Source organism: Taudactylus pleione, unplaced genomic scaffold (assembly GCF_031769625.1).
Source record: "Taudactylus pleione unplaced genomic scaffold, aTauple2 ptg000080l, whole genome shotgun sequence".
Lineage (NCBI taxonomy): Eukaryota > Metazoa > Chordata > Amphibia > Anura > Myobatrachidae > Taudactylus > Taudactylus pleione.
The window spans coordinates 10,802,287-10,820,794 of record NW_028284482.1 but is presented as its reverse complement, the minus strand read 5'-3'; the positions used below and the strand labels follow the sequence as shown (position 1 = coordinate 10,820,794).

Below are 18,508 nucleotides of genomic sequence, written 5' to 3'. Positions count from 1 at the left end.
CATCCAAGACCTGTGGATGAGGAGTCCTGATGTCCAGGCCAGTTCCCCGAATTCTTCCAAACTACCATCACAACCCCTCACTAGGGGATTCCAGTACGTCAACACTGACAGTTTGATCAGGCCACTATGGAAGTCGATAATTCCCTGGATATCGGGGCTATTCAAGATATTGCCTTTCGTCTGAGAAACCAGGAACTAGCACACTCACAACTTTTACAGAGTTTTCAAATACTGACTAAACAGTTTAACACCATCGAGTCCCTCCAATGTTCTAAAAAATTTTCTTCGGATCAGCTGAATACATTCCAGTATTTACTAGGGCAAGTACAGGAGTCCCTCATAAATTTTTTCAAATTTATCCCTGAGTTTTTGGGAATTACTTCTGAACCCTCTAGTGTTACCACTAATGTGTCTAAAAATTCCATCAAAGAAACTGGAACTAAACATCGAAGCTTCCTACGCCCCAAGCTTTCGGAAAATGAACGTCAGCGCCGTCAGGAGCTGCATTTATGTTTGTACTGCGGCTCAGGAGTTCATTTCATTAGAGACTGTGTTCTTCGTCCTTCCAGAGGTGGGGATCAAGGGGTGCTCCTTACAGATGGAACTTCCAGTCCTTCCCTGTCTCCATTGGTGACTCATACTCCAATTTCAGACAAGAAGAGGACACTTGCCAAGGAAAGTTATAATTGGGGCCCAGCTACTAGATGTTTCTTCCTTGTGTAGGGAAGATAGGAGGAGTAGGTCATCCTCCCAAAGTCAGTGACACATCTCCAGGTGGGGTTTTTAGTTTTGCCACCCAGAAGGGAATTCCAAGTGTTACACCCCAAAAGGGGATCTCAAGTGTTTCCGTCCAGGAGAGTGTTTCTACGCAAATTAAAGTTTCAGGTCATTCACCCCAGGAGGGGGTTACAAGTGTTGTACCCCAGGAGGGGACTTTTGTTTCAAGTTTCACGTCCCAAGGAGGGGTCTTCGTTTCGAGTTTCATGCATCAGAAGGGGGCATTCATTTCAAGTTTCATGCCTCAAGAGGAGGCCTTCATTTCGAGTCTTATGCCCCAGGAGAGGGCTGTCATTTCAAGTGTTACTCCCCAAGAAAGGGTCTCAAGTTTCATACCTCAAGAGGGGGTTTTGAGCCACTCACCCCAGGAGGAAGTCTCTGTTCTTGCATCCCAAAAGGGGGTTTCATATTGCGTACCCCGAAAGGAAAAGCCAAGTCAGCTTCCCCAGAAGGGGGTTTTAGGTCCCATACTCCAACAGGGAGTGCCAAGTTCTGTACTCCAGGGAGGGGCCTTGAATCTCTCACCTCAAAAGAAGGTTTCAAATCTTGTTTCCAGGAAGGGGCCTCAAGTCAAGTATCTCAACAGTGGTTTCCTGATGCTATACCCCAGGAGGGGGTTTCAAGTGTTATACCCCAAGGAGGAGCCTCGAATGCTATACTCCAGGAGTTGGTTTCTAGTGTTATGCCCGAAAAGGGAGTCTTAAATATTATTCCCCAGAAAGGGATTTCAAGTATTCTACCCCAGGACGGAGGTCCAAGTATATTACCCCAGGTTGGGGTTCCTAGTGTCATACCCCAGGAGGGGAATTCAAGTGTCTCACCCCAGGATGGGGTTCCCAGTGTAATACCCCAGGAGGGGATTTCCAGTGTTACGTTCCAAGAGAAAGTTCTTGTTTCGAGTTCTTCACCCCAGGACGGGGGTGGGGTTTCCAGTGTTCTATTCCAGGAGGGTATTTCTAGTGTTACACCCCAAGAGAGGGTCCTCATTTTGAGTTCCTCACCCCAGAAGGGGGTTGCAAGCATCATACCTCAGGAAAGGGTTTCTAGTTATATACTTCAGCAAGGGTTTTCCAATGTTACACCCCAGGAGGGGGTATCAAGTCTCATACTCCAGGAGAAAGTCTCAAGTCTTGCATCCCAAAAAGGGATTTCAAAATCCGTATCCCAGGGAAAGATCGCTGGTTCTTTACTCAAGGAAGAATCTTCTAGTGTTGTGTCAAAGTCAAATGTTTTAGTGCCCCATCAGTTAAGAGGTTCACAAGATGACGCTACCACTACATCTATAAATGTCCCTCAGGATCCATCTGATGTTTCTATGCCCATTTTTTTTGATGGAGATATAACGCAGTATTATGTCTTGGAGGATCACTTCATCGCTATTATGAAATCCTTCATGGTCTGAAATCAAGCCTACTAATGTAGTTACATTTATAATTTCGTCTTTCCGAGGTAAAACTTGGCACTGGGTTGAGCCTATTTATGATTCAAAGGATCCTATGCTGTCAGATTTAGTGACTTTTTCTGCGGCAGTCATTAAAGAATTTAGTCCAACTTATCCTGACAGTTCTCTCGGGGATACTCATCTCAACAAAGTCTCATGTTCTAGGGTACCACCCTCTACTATTAAGCTCAGATACATTTCTTTGAGTCCTTCTCAAATAGATCCGTTACAAGAACAACCTGTCCAGAAGGATAAGACTCAAGGAGGCATAAGGATGATGAATTATAATACAGATTCTGACTACGATCCTGAGTATGATGAAAAAATGATTTCGGTAGTTCCCGTGAAAGACACTTTGCAACTTAAATCTTCTTCTTCTAGTGGTTCAAAAAAGTCTCGGAAAAAGAAGAAAAATCGATAACTTCCTATGACCAACCTTTCTATGACTAGTTGACCATTTTTTTCAATTATTTAGTCCCAATTGAAGTTTGAGAGACCATTTGGTAGTTGTGTATCTTGTTCTTCTAATCTTCAAAATCATCTTATGTCTTCAAGCAAAGATTTTTTGATGTTTGGATTATTGACTTTCCTGTGTTTTCAAGTATTTTTTGTGTCTTTCTGAGGAGTTCCAGCTGAGCCTTTATGGGTGTTCGGTGCCCACCCTAAAAGGAGGGGGTACTGTCAGGGTTCAGCCTAGGATCGGCTATCTCTTACTTCTGTGCCGGCTTCCCCTGACTTCCTTGTGGTCAGACGACTGGTGCAATGAGGGGTGTGATGCTGAGTATTCTACCTTAGGCGCTTTTGCGGACTTCCATGGTTGGCTGTGTGTTTTGGGGATCGGAGTTCCCATCATGGGCGCCGGCCATGACAGTTCCTCTAATGTGACAGTCCTCCTAACCAATGGTAGATTGATCTAAGTCAGCTGACGCTGTGCTCCAGTAATCTGCTACCCCTGGGTATAAATCCGCCTCGAGAACTCCAGGAAGTTGCCTGATCAACAGTTGTCAATCCTAGTTTACTAGTTGAGTTTTGTTTCAGGTTCCCTCGGATTCCAAGCCTTTGTTCCAGTGCTTTCCAGCGAGCAGCAGAGCTATAACATTCCTACCTGTGTTCCAAGCCTCCAGTGTCATTCCTGTGAGCCACAGAGCTATAACATTCCTGCCTGTGTTCCAAGTCTCCTGTGTATTATCCTGTGAGCCACAGAGCTACAACATTTCCTGCCTGTGTTCCAAGTCTCCTGTGTATTCCTGTGAGCCACAGAGCTATAACACTCCTGGCCTGTGTATCTAGCCTCCAGCGAGCTACAGTGCTTTTATAGCTCTGTGTGTGTTGGAGTTCCAGTGTCTCCTTTCAGCACCAGGGTGATTTATATCTCTACCTGTGCATGCTGTTTTGTGATTCCCAGCTACAAGGTTATCCTGAGTGTTTCACAGCTGCACCAATTACAAGCTACAAGTGTTCCTGTGAGCAACAGTGCTGATTACATCCCAGCCTGAGAGCTTTGTTTTCAGTGACACTGCAATTCCATCTCTGCCTGAATATCTGCTACCAGTGTCTCCTGTGAACTACAGTGCTATTCCATCACTGCCTGAATATTTGCTACCAGTGTCTCCTGTGAGCTACAGTACCATTCCATCTCAACCTGTGTATATTACCAGTGCCATTCCGTGTAGCTAAGTGTGCCCACACACTGTTCCCTGTGTATCTTTTGTGTGCCACCCCGCAGTTCAAGTGCTATTTACAAGTACCTCACAAACAGCATCTCCTGGTGAATCTCCCGGTGCAATAGTCCCTTGGTTAGGCACTTCCCTTGGGCCACTGACATTCGAGTCTCTATTCCGACGGGGCTTGGATACCTGGTCAAAGGACCGCGACCTGCCTGCAAGGTGCAGCTAAGCCCATATCCCACTTGGAGGGGTCACTGGCGAACACCTCCCTGCAGGTTAGACTCCGCACCTTTGACCAGGTCTCGTCAACATCCAAGACCTGTGGATGAGGAGTCCTGATGTCCAGGCCAGTTCCCCGAATTCTTCCAAACTACCATCACAACCCTTCACTAGGGGATTCCAGTACGTCAAACCTGACAGATTGCGACTCCCTTAGATTTATGGTCAGTAGAAGCATAGTAAGTATGGGCAAATGTTTTGTTGGTTAAATTTGGGTGATTTTTAAGAAAGTGGGTCTCCTGCAGTAGTGCTATGTGGAATTGTTGTCGCTTAAGGTATTGGAGGGTAATGGTTCGCTTGTAGGGGGAGTTGAGACCATTTACATTAAGAGAAATTAGCTTCAGAGACATAGGAAGTTTGTCAGGAAAGCTCTTAAGTAGGAACAGTGACCACACAAAATGCTCCATGCCAACTTAACACTTTCTTGTTAGTATCTTGACCCTGTTTTGATGACATGCTGTTTGTCTTGTTGTATGTACTTGTTTAAGTTGTTTGTAAAACTACATATACTTTCAAAATACACTCTGTTTAAAAAAAGAAAAGAAAAATAAGTACATGAATCACTTTTGATAAGTCAACCCCACCCCTTTTTGCTGCCACAATCTGCAAAAGAAGTGCGTTTCTTAACACCACCAAAAACATTAATAATGGAATTATGAAATGGGAGCATTATAGTTGTAGTAATTCACATTGAAGTGCTAGACAATGAACACATCTTTAATGTTCCTCATTTTGCTTTGTGCAGACTTACAGCAACCGGCAGATTGTTCTCGAAAAGGAGGAGACAGAAGAGCTGAAGAGGTTTGATGATCCCAGCTTGGTGTTGATTGGGTTTAAACCAATCAGTCTGCTTAAGAAGCACCATTTTATAAGACCTGCACAATTTATTTACCCAGAGGAGTCTCTCATCAGTGGTAAGTCAGAAGGAATCGGGAAGTGGCATAACAGAGTTGTAAATCCCATCTTATTCCTCTATGTGGGGTATGTTGATGATTGCTTATTACCCAAGTTACAAGTTCATACACTACCAGTTGAAATCTTTAGAATACCCCCATTAATCCAGTTTTTATTAAGCAGTTCATGTGAATAACCTGAAACGATACCAAAGTAAGCAGTAAACCACTAGGTTAAGAAAACAAGTTTCGGTTTGCAAAAACTGAAAAATAATGTACATTTCTACTTCAGGGTCCATAGGGTATCCACAGGATACCTTGGGGTATAGGTGTGACGTCAGTCGCTGGGCACCATAGAGTTAAGCTTTTCAGCCTCCCAGGATGCACTAGGGTCCCCCTCCTATACCCCGCCCCCGAGCCAAGGCACCCCAGTTTAGTTTGGTGCCCGGCCGGCGTCGGGTGCACCTGTCGGAGTGGGGGCTAGAAGAGCCCCTGAAGCTTTCTTCAGTGCAGCTGTGGCTGCACATCTGGATGTACAGCATGGACAGTCAGTCCTGACGTCCATGCTGTCTTCCCTACACCCCCGCCGGTACCAGAACGCCGGTACCGATCCGGGGATGCTGGTGAGCATCTGGGGTCACAGCTAGCGGTGACCCCAGATGTTCCGGACCATGGCCGGATCCAAGGGGGACAAAGGTAAGCAGCGGGGTCCCGCGGTGGGTCCCCGCTGGTCACATGGTCCTACGTCCCCAGGCAGGGGGCTCCCTGGGGACTGGCTGCAGCGTGGAGCCAGGCGACCAACCTGCGCTTTCCACTACCCTCTGGGACAGCGGACCGCAGCAGAGCGGTAGCGCTGCGGCGTCCCAGGGGTTAAATGCATGCCAGGGGAGCGCGCCTTCCCTGTCTCACAGCCGGCGCCTCCCCCGCTGCACACAGCCCTCTCTGCATGCTGCCGACTGGTCCTGTGGCAGCGCTCCTCCCCCAGGCCAGCCTCCTCTCTGCGCCTCGGCGGCCATCTTCTCCAGAACGCATGGTGAACGCTGCTGGAAGCGCTGGACGGAAGCATCGTGGTCTGGGTCCCCCCGCATACCTCTCCTCCGCTGTGGCTCAGGTCTGTGTATGCAGCGCTGTGTCCTACCAAGCCCTGTGTCTGTGTAGTTGAGTGATCAGCGCTGTTCGTGCAGGAATTGTTATTTCTCTGCATTGTATGTGACTGTGCTAGCGCTGCCTGTAACTTTTCTTCTCTAAACTGTCAGCTTTATTACTGTCCCTGTTCTTTCTGCTAAAGCCCTTGCGGTGCGGTGCTGCAGGGTGGTCTCTCGCCTATTTAATACTTAATTGGTGAGAGAGGTCACATACGTGGTGCCATCATGTCTGAAAGTGATTTTCCCCTCCGGCTACAGTGTACCACGTGCAAAGTACCGTTAGCGGAGGGGGAGGGTAGCGCGGAGGGCCTTTGCCGGCAGTGTTTGTCCATGGCGCGGCCTATTACGGTTACGGCACCGGTACAGGAGCCGCCCTGGGCTTGTTTCGCTCAGGCGTTAACAGCTTTAGTGGGCCAGTTAGCTCCGCAGCCCGCGTTTACTCCGATGGGTTTGTCCCAGCAGTCTGTGGTGTCGTCACCCATGCAGGGGTTCCCACGACAATTGGTGGTACCCCACAGTCTCCCTATTTCCCCGCTCCCAGGTTCTCAGGAGCCAGCGTGGGTTAACTCCCTGACGAGTTCTGTACAGCACTTGTCGGATGTGTTGCAAGGGGAGTCTGTGATGCGGCCTCATAAAAGGCCGGTGGCGTCTCTGTCCGCTCCTTATGAGGATGACGAAGGGACGTCTGATGATGGGGAGATTCTGGATCCTTACGATCAGGAACCTCTCCATACTAGGGACGCTGATGCTAAGTCCAAAGTATATATTCCTGGACTTATTCGGGCGGTCCGCACAGCCTTGGTGATTGAGGACGAAGTTCCCCCAGCGGCTAAATCTAAGTATGCCTTTTTCAAAGATGTGAAGGGCGATGCCACAGTCTTTCCTCTTTCGGGTCAGTTGGTGGACCATTTAGAGGAGGCGTGGAAACAACCTGGCAAAAGATACCAGCCGCAGAAACGCCTGGCGGTGGCTTATCCGTTCGCGGATAATTATTTTGCTAAGTGGGAATCCCCTCCACAGGTGGATTCTCACGTGACCAGTCTTGTCCGTAGTGCCACATTGCCGATGCCATCCATGTCCTCCCTTAAGGATGCTACGGACCGCAAGGTAGAAATCTGCCTGAAGTCCGCTTATTCCCTTGCAGGGGGGGCAGCACGGCCGGCTATGGCCATTTGCTGGGTTGCCAGAGCGATGGAGCGCTGGGCGGATTCATTAGAGGCTTCTTTTGAATCCGACTGTCCGGCCGAACAGGCGGAGTTGATTGGCAATCTCCGTGATTCGGCCACCTACATCAACGAGGCGGCTCTAGACATTAGTACTCTGGTGTCTAGAATTTCTTCAGCAGCGGTAGCTGCTCGTCGCACCTTGTGGCTGCGATCCTGGAAGGCGGACGCAGATTCCAAGAAAGGTCTGGAAGCGTTGCCGTTTACCGGAGAAGTTCTCTTCGGTCCGGATCTGGATAAGATTGTGGCAACGCTGGCGGCAGCCAAATCTGCTTGTCTCCCGTCGGCCGCTGCTCCTTCTGGTTCGGGACCATCGTCCTTTCGGTCATCTAGGGCCCAGGGCAGGCCCAAACCACAGTCGTTTCCTCGACAGGCTGGCCCTAAGAAATCGGTCAAGCCCCGGAAGCAGGCATGGAGTACCAGACGTCCGGCCCCCAAGCCAGATGACAAGCCTGCGGCCTGACGGTCCGGGCCTCCCTTTGGGGGATCCCAGGGTGGGAGGCCGCCTGCTACAGTTCGCCCAGTGTTGGTCGACCACTATGACAGACACTTGGGTTCTGGAGGTGGTTTCCCACGGATACGCCCTCTCCTTCCGGCACAGACCCCCGGCTCGCTTCTTCACCACGGGTCTACCATCAGACCGGAACAAGGCTACGGAGCTGCGGAAGGTATTGCACACTATGCTCCAGGCTGGAGTTATAGTGCCTGTTCCATTCTCCCAGAGGGGCCAGGGTTTCTATTCAAATCTATTTTTGGTACAGAAACCCAATGGGTCATATCGTCCGATTCTCAACCTCAAAGCACTCAACAAGTCTTTGCGGGTCCCGAAGTTTCGGATGGAGACCCTACGGTCCATCATTCTGGCGCTGGAACCTGGGGACTACATGGTGTCATTGGACATACAGGACGCTTACCTGCATGTCCCTATTCTTTTGCGCCATCAACAGTTCCTCAGGTTTGCAATCCGCAGCGACCACTTCCAGTTTCGGGCGTTACCTTTTGGCCTGGCAACAGCACCACGTGTTTTCACCAAGGTGATGGCGGTCATGGCGGCTTCTCTGCGGCTGCAGGGAGTCCGCATGTTGCCGTATTTGGACGACCTGTTATTGGTGGCAGGATCTCCAGAGCTCCTGTTACGCCACTTGGACCTGACCATTGCACTGCTGCAACGGCACGGCTGGCTAATCAACTGGCAGAAGTCCACTCTAATCCCGTCTTGGAGGATTCTGCATCTTGGAGCCTTATTGGACTCGGGACAGCAAAGGATCTTCGTGACGGAGGACAAGATCTCTGCTTTACAGTCAAGGGTGCGCAGTTGCCTGCACAGCCGCCGGGTGTCCTTACACTCGGCGATGAGGTTACTGGGCTCCATGGTGTCGGTGTTCGACATGGTGGAATACGCCCAGTTTCACTCCAGACCTCTGCAGCACCTGATCCTGTCCAAGTGGAACGGGCTGCCTCAGTCTCTGAAGTCCCAGACGATTGTGCTCACCCAGGAGGTTCGCCTGTCCCTTGCGTGGTGGTTACAGACGACCCACCTCAACAAGGGACGTCCGTTCTGGGTTCCAAATTGGGTCCTGTTGACAACGGACGCCAGTCTTCGGGGCTGGGGAGCAGTTTCGGGTCCACACTTGTTCCAGGGCAGGTGGACGCCGACAGAAGCGGAGCTTCCAATAAATATCTTGGAACTCCGTGCGGTCTTCAATGCTCTCCAGCAGGCACAGCGGTTTCTCCAGGGTCGCCCGGTGCAGGTCCAGTCGGACAACGCTACCACCGTGGCCTACATAAACAGGCAAGGAGGAACTCGCAGTCGGGCGGCTCTCGTAGAGGTCTCTCGGATCCTGGTTTGGGCGGAGCGCAATCTTCCGGCCATATCAGCGGTCTTCATCCCTGGAGTGCTAAATTGGGAGGCGGACTTTCTAAGTCGCCAGGACGTTCATCCGGGGGAATGGTCCCTGCACCCGGACGTTTTTCAACTACTGGTGGACAGGTGGGGTCTTCCAGAAATCGACCTCATGGCGTCCCGGCACAACAACAAGTTGCCGGTGTACGGGTCTCGCACAAGAGACGAAGGGGCGTCTCTGGTGGATGCTCTGTCCGTCCGGTGGACGTTCCGGTTCGCATACCTGTTCCCTCCGGTCTCCCTTCTTCCACGGGTAATCCGGAAATTCAAACAGGAAGGAGGGACGCTCCTGTTGATAGCTCCCGCGTGGCCCAGACGGCACTGGTTCTCAGACCTTCAGGGTCTGTCCGTGGACAGTCCTCTGCGGTTGCCGCTGTCTCAGGGTCCTTGCCTTCACCCGGGTCTTTGACGGCGTGGCTGTTGAGACGGCCATGCTGAGGTCCCGGGGGTTTTCCAGCTCTGTGGTGCGTACCATGTTACGAGCTCGGAAACAGTCTTCCGCGAGGATATACCATCGCGTGTGGCATACGTTCTTCCAGTGGTGTCGACCGAGAGGTTATGCACCGCGGGAGTTTCGTCTGTCTCGGATTCTCGCCTTCCTGCAAGCGGGACTAGATCATGGGCTTCGCCTTGCTTCTTTGAAGGTACAGGTTTCGGCCCTATCTGTCTGGTTTCACCGTAGGATTGCTACAATCCCGGATGTGCGCACCTTTATGCAGGGTGTTCTCCGCATTCAGCCGCCCTTTGTTCCACCTGTGGCGCCTTGGGATTTGGCTGTGGTCCTGAGGGCTCTCCAAGGACCGCCGTTTGAACCACTGGGCTCAGTGGATCTTAAATGGCTAACAGCTAAGACTGTTTTTCTTCTGGCCATTGCTTCGGCCAGACGTGTTTCTGAGTTAGGGGCTCTTTCTTGTAGACCCCCTTTCTTGGTTTTTCATGGGAACAGGGCAGTGCTCCGCACTCGGCCCGAGTTTCTTCCCAAAGTTGTTTCCCAGTTTCATGTTAACGAGGAAATAGTTGTTCCGGCCTTTAACTCACCGGGTCTTTCCGTGGGTGAGGCCTCTTTGGATGTTGTGCGGGCCTTAAGGACTTATGTTGACCGCACTTCTTCGTTTAGGAAGTCGGACGCTTTGTTTGTCCTCTATGGCTTCCGTAAAAAGGGTTGGCCTGCTTCAAAGCAAACTTTGGCAGCCTGGATCCGTATGGCTATTTCTGAAGCTTATCTTCATGAAGGCCTACCGGTCCCTCCTTCTCTGAAGGCTCATTCCACTAGGTCTGTGGGTCCTTCATGGGCAGCTCGACGTGGTGCCTCGGCAGTTCAGATCTGCAAGGCTGCTACGTGGTCCTCTGTCCATACCTTCGTGAGGTATTACAGGTTTGACACCTTCACCTCTCAGGATGCTTCCTTCGGGCGGCGGATTCTCCTTTCTGCACAGGAGCGTCCCCACCCTTAAAGGTTACTGCTTTGGGACATCCCCAAGGTATCCTGTGGATACCCTATGGACCCTGAAGTAGAAAATATGAGATATGGTAAGAACTTACCCTTGTTATCTCTATTTCTACGAAGTCCATAGGGTTCCACAGGACTCCCGCCCTGTCGCACCTGTGCTGCAGATGGGCTTTGCTCTGGTCACCGGTTTTCCGTCTCCCTCTGGTGAGAATGTGATTCTTGTATGTGTCCAGATCTTTTTTCTCTCTCTTCTTTCTCCTCCTCCGGCCTATGGCTTGATAACTAACTGAGGTGCCTTGGCTCGGGGGCGGGGTATAGGAGGGGGACCCTAGTGCATCCTGGGAGGCTGAAAAGCTTAACCCTATGGTGCCCAGCGACTGACGTCACACCTATACCCCAAGGTATCCTGTGGAACCCTATGGACTTCGTAGAAATAGAGATAACAAGGGTAAGTTATTACCATATCTCATATTTTCAGAGTTACATCTAGCCACAATACGCCACGCAGCGTGACTTGCCTTGCGTAAGTTGACCGACTGGTCCAAGGCTACTCTGCTAGTGTTTGGCTAATTCTTTTGCCGAAAATTAATGTAATTCCCAATGTGCTGTGCATAGGATGCACCACTAGACTTTGCTGATTAATTTGATATGTGACACTTGTATATCTGTGTGTACCTAAGTCTGTATATTAAGCACAACGGAACTTGTAATGAAAGCACTTCGTATAAAGATTCAGAGACTCAGTCGCACACAGATATACAAGTGTCAGACATCAAATTAACCAGCAGAGTCTGCTGTTGCGTCCTAGTCACATCTCATTGCGACTTTGAGATACAATTTCGGCAAAAAGATGCCCGGCGCTAGCAGGGTCTGACGGGGCCTGGATCGTCGAGAGGGGCTTTTTAGCGTGTCTGCAGCAAAGATGTATAAGGACACATCTGCATAAGACTCATGTTTTAAGAACTTACAGCTGTTATGCTGCAATGAAAAACGTTTATCTGGGCTGAAGACTGGAAGATTTCATTGGTTCATCAAACAATGTTTTTGTATGCTGTTGAGCAGGAGATAGGATGGTTTCTCAGTTTGTGGGGTCTATTTACTAAGCGTCAGTTTGTAGAAGCAACAAAAAAAACAAAAATGGAGCAGTCTATCAGACAATATTTAATAGATGTCTTGATAAAACAAATTTTATCACTCGGCCGTGTAATTCCCCACTATATTTCAACTCAGAAATATGAACCCATCCAATAAGACCGCTCCTATTGGCCACAGATTAGTAATGTTATCCTTGAAGCAAGTTCCACAGGTGTTTAGTATGTTAGTCCACCAGCCTAAATGGATGTACAGTCTCTTACCCCCCAACTGCTGGTCTGTCCTATTAGGCAGTCTTGGGGAGGACTGATAATATCCTGAACAAATTCCCAGCTGCTGATCCTGTAGTCAGTCACCTATGGATCTGATGCTGTCCTGGAATTGCTGTGGGTATAGTTGAAGAGCGGTATAATATGGTCCACAAACGTTCTCACCGGGCGCAAGAGAGTCGCTTAACGTGTTTCTCTGCCTAAATGGGCGTTTCAGCGGCTTCCTCAGAAGTGAGCCTTCAAAAGCCAACGCTCCGTACATAAACCCCACAGACTTTTGTGCAGTCGACGGCATACAAAAACCCTGCATGTTTATGCCCAACATATACATTTTCGTTCTTAAACACACTGCGAAGCGGTGACTTTTACAAGCCGCTGCTTAGTAAATAAACGTGTGGCCCCAACTGGAAAATATGATGGGGAAGCATGATAATCTGGTGATCTCTTTCTGAATCCCGAGTTAGTGACTTGCACAGAGTGACTGACAACTTGAACAAAAGGGCTACCACAGCATTGGTATTGCATGTTGATTTTAGGTCAAGGGTTCATGGTACAACAAGGAAATGACCCAAAACATACCTCATGTTATGTCAGTTACCATTGAGGAAAAGGAAGGGAAAGCATACCAGACTTAAACCCCATCAAGCTCTTCTGGTATGAACTGGACAGAAGGGTAAAAGCAACACATTTGTGGGAATTTCTGCAATAGTGTTGGCGTAACTTCCCGAGAAATATTTGATGCCACAAGTGTGTTTAGTGGTTTTATCTGCAAAAGGTGGCTACATTGATAATTTTAAATTTTGTTCTTCCTTTTTTTACTTATTTTTAATCTCCAATTGCTTGTTTGTTGAGAGCAGCAGGAGGAGAGGGATCCTCAGGATGTGAGCCAGCCAACAGATTAGTGAACGTTGGTCACTCTTCTGTTACTCAATTTTTGTTTGTCTACTTAGGGAGACTCTTTGAGGAACAGGAAGTAAGGATGCATAAGCTCCATCATTCCTCGTAAATTCCTTTAGGTGATTGGGATTTGTAGGATGTGGAAGGTGGGCTTACAGAAGTGTTGATTCACCAGGTTGTGACTTAAATGCCGCCTCCTGGTTGGGGTATAGAAAATCTACTTCATGCCACCCATCTGTCATTGGATTTTATGTAAGTTAACTTCCTGGATGAACCTCCAGTTATTCTCAAATGTGGAATAACGCGTTTTACATGCTCAGAATCTTGGTGTCTGCTACCAGCAGCCACCACAGCTTGGGTGGCTTGAGCCATGGAATGCTGGCCTGACCAGCTCCTTGCTGGGTTTAAGCTAGATTCCTCAACGATTACTCTGATGAAGTTAGAGGAACAGCTCAGGGGCGCTTCAAAATACATTCGTTAGGAGTTGCAGGATGGGGCCCAAGTGGCTTCCAAGATTTTTTACTAAACGGCTTTCTCCACCAAGTGAGTTCTGTAGCTGTGCTCCTTGGGGAAGTGTGGTAAACAGGGCACCCTCAGAGTCCCTGTGATTTCTACAGGCACTTCCCCTTAATGCAGGTGTTCTCTTTGGCCTGGAGTTGGGTAGGGTGAGGCAGCTGTTGCGCTTCCCTTCCTGTGGCAGCACCTAAATCAAAGGTCCTAAGATTTTGGTCAATTTGGCCAGGGGTAATAGCTGCCGGGTCTGGTATGCTCTCTGGGACCAGAAAGCCTGAGAAGCCTTGTGTCTGCCTGCGCACATCTCCACCTGTCAGAGATGGGAGATGGTGGTTGTATGCTCTGTTTCGAGGACAGGTGGATAGCGAGCTCAGAGGTCTCGCACCCTGACTGTTTTCTCCTCTACTATTCCAAGAGAGGATAGGTGGGAGGCCATACTTCAAGCGATAGTTTCCCTACATTTTTTAGATTGAGTGATTGCGTTAGATCAAATTACCAAGGGGTTTTCTCTCGCATCTCTTTTCAATCCAGAAGCTAGACCAGTCGTTTCTGTGTGTGTATTGGTTCCGGAGCTGTAACTCAACTGGCTGAAAGTCCCCAATACTGGGATCAAATGCCGAGGGGCCTTATGGTCGGTGCTTTCTGGCATACATTTTTGGCCTCCATGGATATTTAGGTCAAGTATCTACAGGTACCTACCTGAGAAGGTCATCATTTGTTCCTTCGGTTTGCCATTGATCCTTCCATTTGGCTTGGCCATGGCTTTGTGGATTTCTTTGCACAATTATAGCAGTAATGGCGGCATTGTTGTGTTCAGAAGGCATATCTTCTTCTTTTTTTTTTGGACGACAACCTCCTATAAACTAGCTCTACTTCCTTGTTCTGGATACACCTTGAACGTCCTGCTCAGGTGTTGGAGGATCGTAGCTGGATTCTGAATTTCACAACATCCACTCTCATACACATTCCAAACAGGCTGTTGCCAGGTTTTTTTCTCTACACCAGTCTCCAGCCACCCTGAGATCTTCAGCAGCATTTATTGGAGTGGCGCTTGAAGCTGATATTTCTTCTCCAGGGTCCATAGGGCTCCACAGTGGAGACAATGGGGGTGTAGGTGGTACTTGGAGGACCGGACACCAACAGCAAAACTTTTCAATCCCAAGATGTTTTGGTACGTCCCCTATTCCCCACCCACAGCCTGAGGGCAACTCAATTTCCTTGGTGTCCGGCAGGAGCTGGATCACCGTTTTAACAGTGGGGCTGCTATTAAGTAGCCCAAGATTATTTTTATAATTTACTTGTATTTTCATTTATTTTACTACTGAGCAGCAGCGCGAGACAGTCCTTTGGACAGTCCTCAGCTAGGTACTCCCGGCGGGGCTCCAAGTGGGACCTAGCTAGCAGGGCTTCCTGGATCACAGACGGCAGCCGGGACTCAAGAGGACAGGTAAGGCGGATCACCGCTGGCGGGGACCTGCGTCTATGCGCAGTCTTGCCTCTGGTGTCAGGAGACAGACCGGTGGCGCTGATAAGGACATTGGTTCTTCCGGGACTGCACTAGACCACCAGGGCATTACAAGCACTGGCACAAGGCACATTTATAGCCAGGGGACCCAGTGGTTGATGTCAACATAGGGGAGAAGGTGCTCTACCTGCAGCCCCTCCCCCAGCTCAGGGTGTCATTCCACTGTGATCTTGCTGCTCCTACCTCACCTTCCACCCCCTCAGAGACTCACGGCAGCCATTTCCTGCATTCAGGTTTCTCCCAAGGGCTAGGTTTATACAGCGTTATATCCTACCAGCGACTGCGGTCTGTGTAGTGGATTTTAGTGGCCACTGCAGTTATATATATTCTGCATTTGTATGTGACTTGTGCTAGCGCTGTTGTGTGTTTTCCTTTTTTCCTATTCCTGTCAGCTTATACCTTTTCACTTTGTACCTCACATCTCCCTATATTTGTTAGGGCTATCACATTCAATATATATCGCTGTTGTGCACTACACTGTGCCATATTACACATACATCTGGGTTGCTCACTGCACTGTGTCAGATTTTGTGTTACATTATTCTTGCAGCTATGTCTGGCAGAGGCCAGAATAACAGGCACCCTGCTGCTCCCATTCTGGTGTCCTGTAAGTCCTGGTCAGCAGGCTTACCTTCAGAGGACCTCATTCAGTCTTTGTGCATCTTGTTATACTGCCCCGGGCCCATCAGCCCCGGTGTCTTTTCCTCGGGACCCACCCTGGGCTACTTTTTCACATGTGCTGGCAAAAATTGCGGACCACCTAGCGGTCCCTCTGATGGCTCCCCCTATGGGATGGTCACAGCAGGTACTTCTGCAAATCCTTTGCCTACCCCATGGATATCTCCTACAGCCTTTCAACAAATGCTGCAAAAGGAGAGACCATTACCTAGTAAACCTACTAAGTGTTCTGTGTTCTCTTCCCAGTCCACCCAGCTATGAGATTCTGAACTATCATCTGGGGAGGCAGAAGACGCAGACCTCTCTCACTCTGACTCCCCCTCGGGAGACGAGGAACCCTCCTCTGAATTGAATATACCTGAACTTGTGAGAGCTGTAAAATTTATTCTTCAAATAGAAGAGACAGAACCCATTCCTAAGGCAAAAGAGACAGTATTTAAGTGACAAAAAGTAGTTTTACCAGAGTACTCTGATCAGCTATCTGATCATATATGTGAGGCATGGAATATGCCCAGTAAAAGATTTCAGCTGCCTAAACGTTTAAGTTCCTTTTACCCTCTTCCCGCTACTGATTGCACTAAATGGGAAGTTCCCACAGCAGTGGATTTCCACGTGACCAGACTGTTTAAAAATGCTACCTTACCTATCCATACTGCAACCTCCTTGAAGGAGGATAGAAGCTTGTCTATATACTCTCTTACAGGAGCAATTACTCGTCCTGCTAGGGCTACGGCCTGGGTGGCAAAAGCCATTGAGAGTTGGGCATAAGCCCTAGAAGAGACATTTACCTCTGATGCTTACTAACTGCAGAAAAAATCTCGGTATTACAGCATCGGGTGCGCAGACTACTACACAGTCACCGAGTGTCAATACACTCTGCAATGCAGACCCTGGGATCCATGGTGTCCACCTTTTGACATGGTGGAGTTCGCTGCGTTTCACTCCAGGCCCCTACAACACCTGATCCTCTACAGGTGGAACGGGCTGCCTCATCTGCTCAGATCCCAGACGATGGGCCTCTCCTTGGAGGTTCGCCTGCCCTAGCCCGGTGGCTACAGACGTCCCACTTAGAAAAGGGGTGCCCCTTTTGGATGCACTCCTCGCCACGGACACAAGCCTCCGCGGATGGACTGCAGTGACCGGTCAGCACTCCTACCAAGGCCGCTGGAGTCCAGCTGGACTCCAGCCGAGGCAGTCTTACCAGTCAACATCCTGAAACTCCGAGCCACTTGCCGTGGCCTTCCTCAATCACCAAGGAGGCACTCTAAGTCGGTCACCAATGGCAGAAGTGTCCCGCATTCTCACATAAGCCAAATGCCATCTCCACAGTGTTCACCCCAGGAATTTTCAGTTGGAAAGTGGATTTCCTCAGCCATCGCGACGTGCATGCAGGAGAGTGGTCTCTACATCCAGAAGTCTTACATCTGCTGGTATACAAATGGGGCTACCGGATGTGGACTTCATGGCCTCAAGACACAACCACAAACTTTCAGTGTATGGAGCCGGGACAAGGGACCCCAACATGGCCTTCGTGGACACATTCCGTTTGGCTTGCCTCTTCCCTCCAATATCACCTTCTTCCTTGGGTTCTTTGGAAGTTCAAACAGGAGGGGTCACAGTCCTGTTGATAGCCCAGATGCCATTGGTACTCCGATCTTCAAAGTCTCTCCATAGACGTTCCTCTTCAACTTCCTCTTTCAATCCGGCCTTTCAATCACCAGACCTCTCGGCAGGTGACTTCTTTTGGATGTGGTTCGTGCTCTGAAGATCTACGTTCCATCAGGAAATCGGATTCCCTCTTCATCTTATAGAAGAAGGGATGGCCAGCTATCAAACACTCTGGCCACATTACTTTGCATGACTATCTCACAGGCTTATTCTCAGACTGGCCTTCCTGTGCCGGCTACAGTATCTGCTCATTCTACTCGCTCTGTGGGTCTCTCGTGGACAGCCTGGCGTTGCGCCTCCGCTGAACAGCTATGCAAGATGACCACGTAGTCTTCTGTCCACACCTTTCTAGTTTTATGCCTTTGATACATTTACCTCTCAGGATGCTTCCTTCGTGCGCAGGGTTCTCCTCTCAGCTCAGGAGCGTCCCTGCCCTTGAACAACAGCTTTGGGACATCTCCATTGTCTCCCTGTGGAGCCTTGTGGACCCCGAAGAATAAAAGGAGAGTTATGGCAAAACTTACCCTTGTTAACTCTTTCTTCGAAGTCCATAGAGTCCACAGGCCACCCGCCCTGACTCACCTGGCTTCCTTTTCTTGGTCACTTGTTTCCTTCTCTGTGTGAGAGTGTGATTGTTCAGTATACCAGTCTTCCTTCTCTCCTATCCTGCTCCTGCCGTGAGCTTGTTAACAAAACCGATTTGCCCTCGGGCTGTGCGTGGGGTATAGTGGGAAGGACCCGGAGCATCCTGGGATTGAAAAGCTTTGCTGTTGGTATCCAGTCCTCCCAAGTCCCACCTACACCCCCATTGTCACCCCTGCGGACCATATGGACTTCGAAGGGGTACAAGGTTACATTTTATCATAACTCTCCTTTTTGATAGCAAGGGGTCTTACTACTTGTATAGCGCAGACTATGTTGCGCACCAGTTTTAGGTAGACTCTCACTTAGGGTGTGGAAGCTTTACTTTTTGTGGTGTGAGAGAAAGTAGTATCATACTTTTTTTTTTTGGGGCTCTTGTTTACTCTACTGGGTGGTTTGGAAGCAGGCCTGCGACTGTTCTCTTGCGGTTTGCGTTTTCCGGTCTC

At 49.4% G+C, this 18,508-nt stretch overlaps 1 protein-coding gene across 2 annotated transcripts in view; it reads left to right on the top strand.

Annotated features, from left to right (window-relative positions):
• Positions 1–18,508, top strand: part of XRCC6 (X-ray repair cross complementing 6) — a 105,324-nt gene that overhangs the window by 61,338 nt on the left and 25,478 nt on the right. For both annotated transcript variants that reach the window (XM_088468130.1, XM_088468129.1), the window contains exon 8: positions 4,910–5,078. In XM_088468130.1, the coding sequence (XP_088324256.1) occupies positions 4,910–5,078 (169 nt within the window). The remainder of the gene's footprint in view (positions 1–4,909; positions 5,079–18,508) is intronic.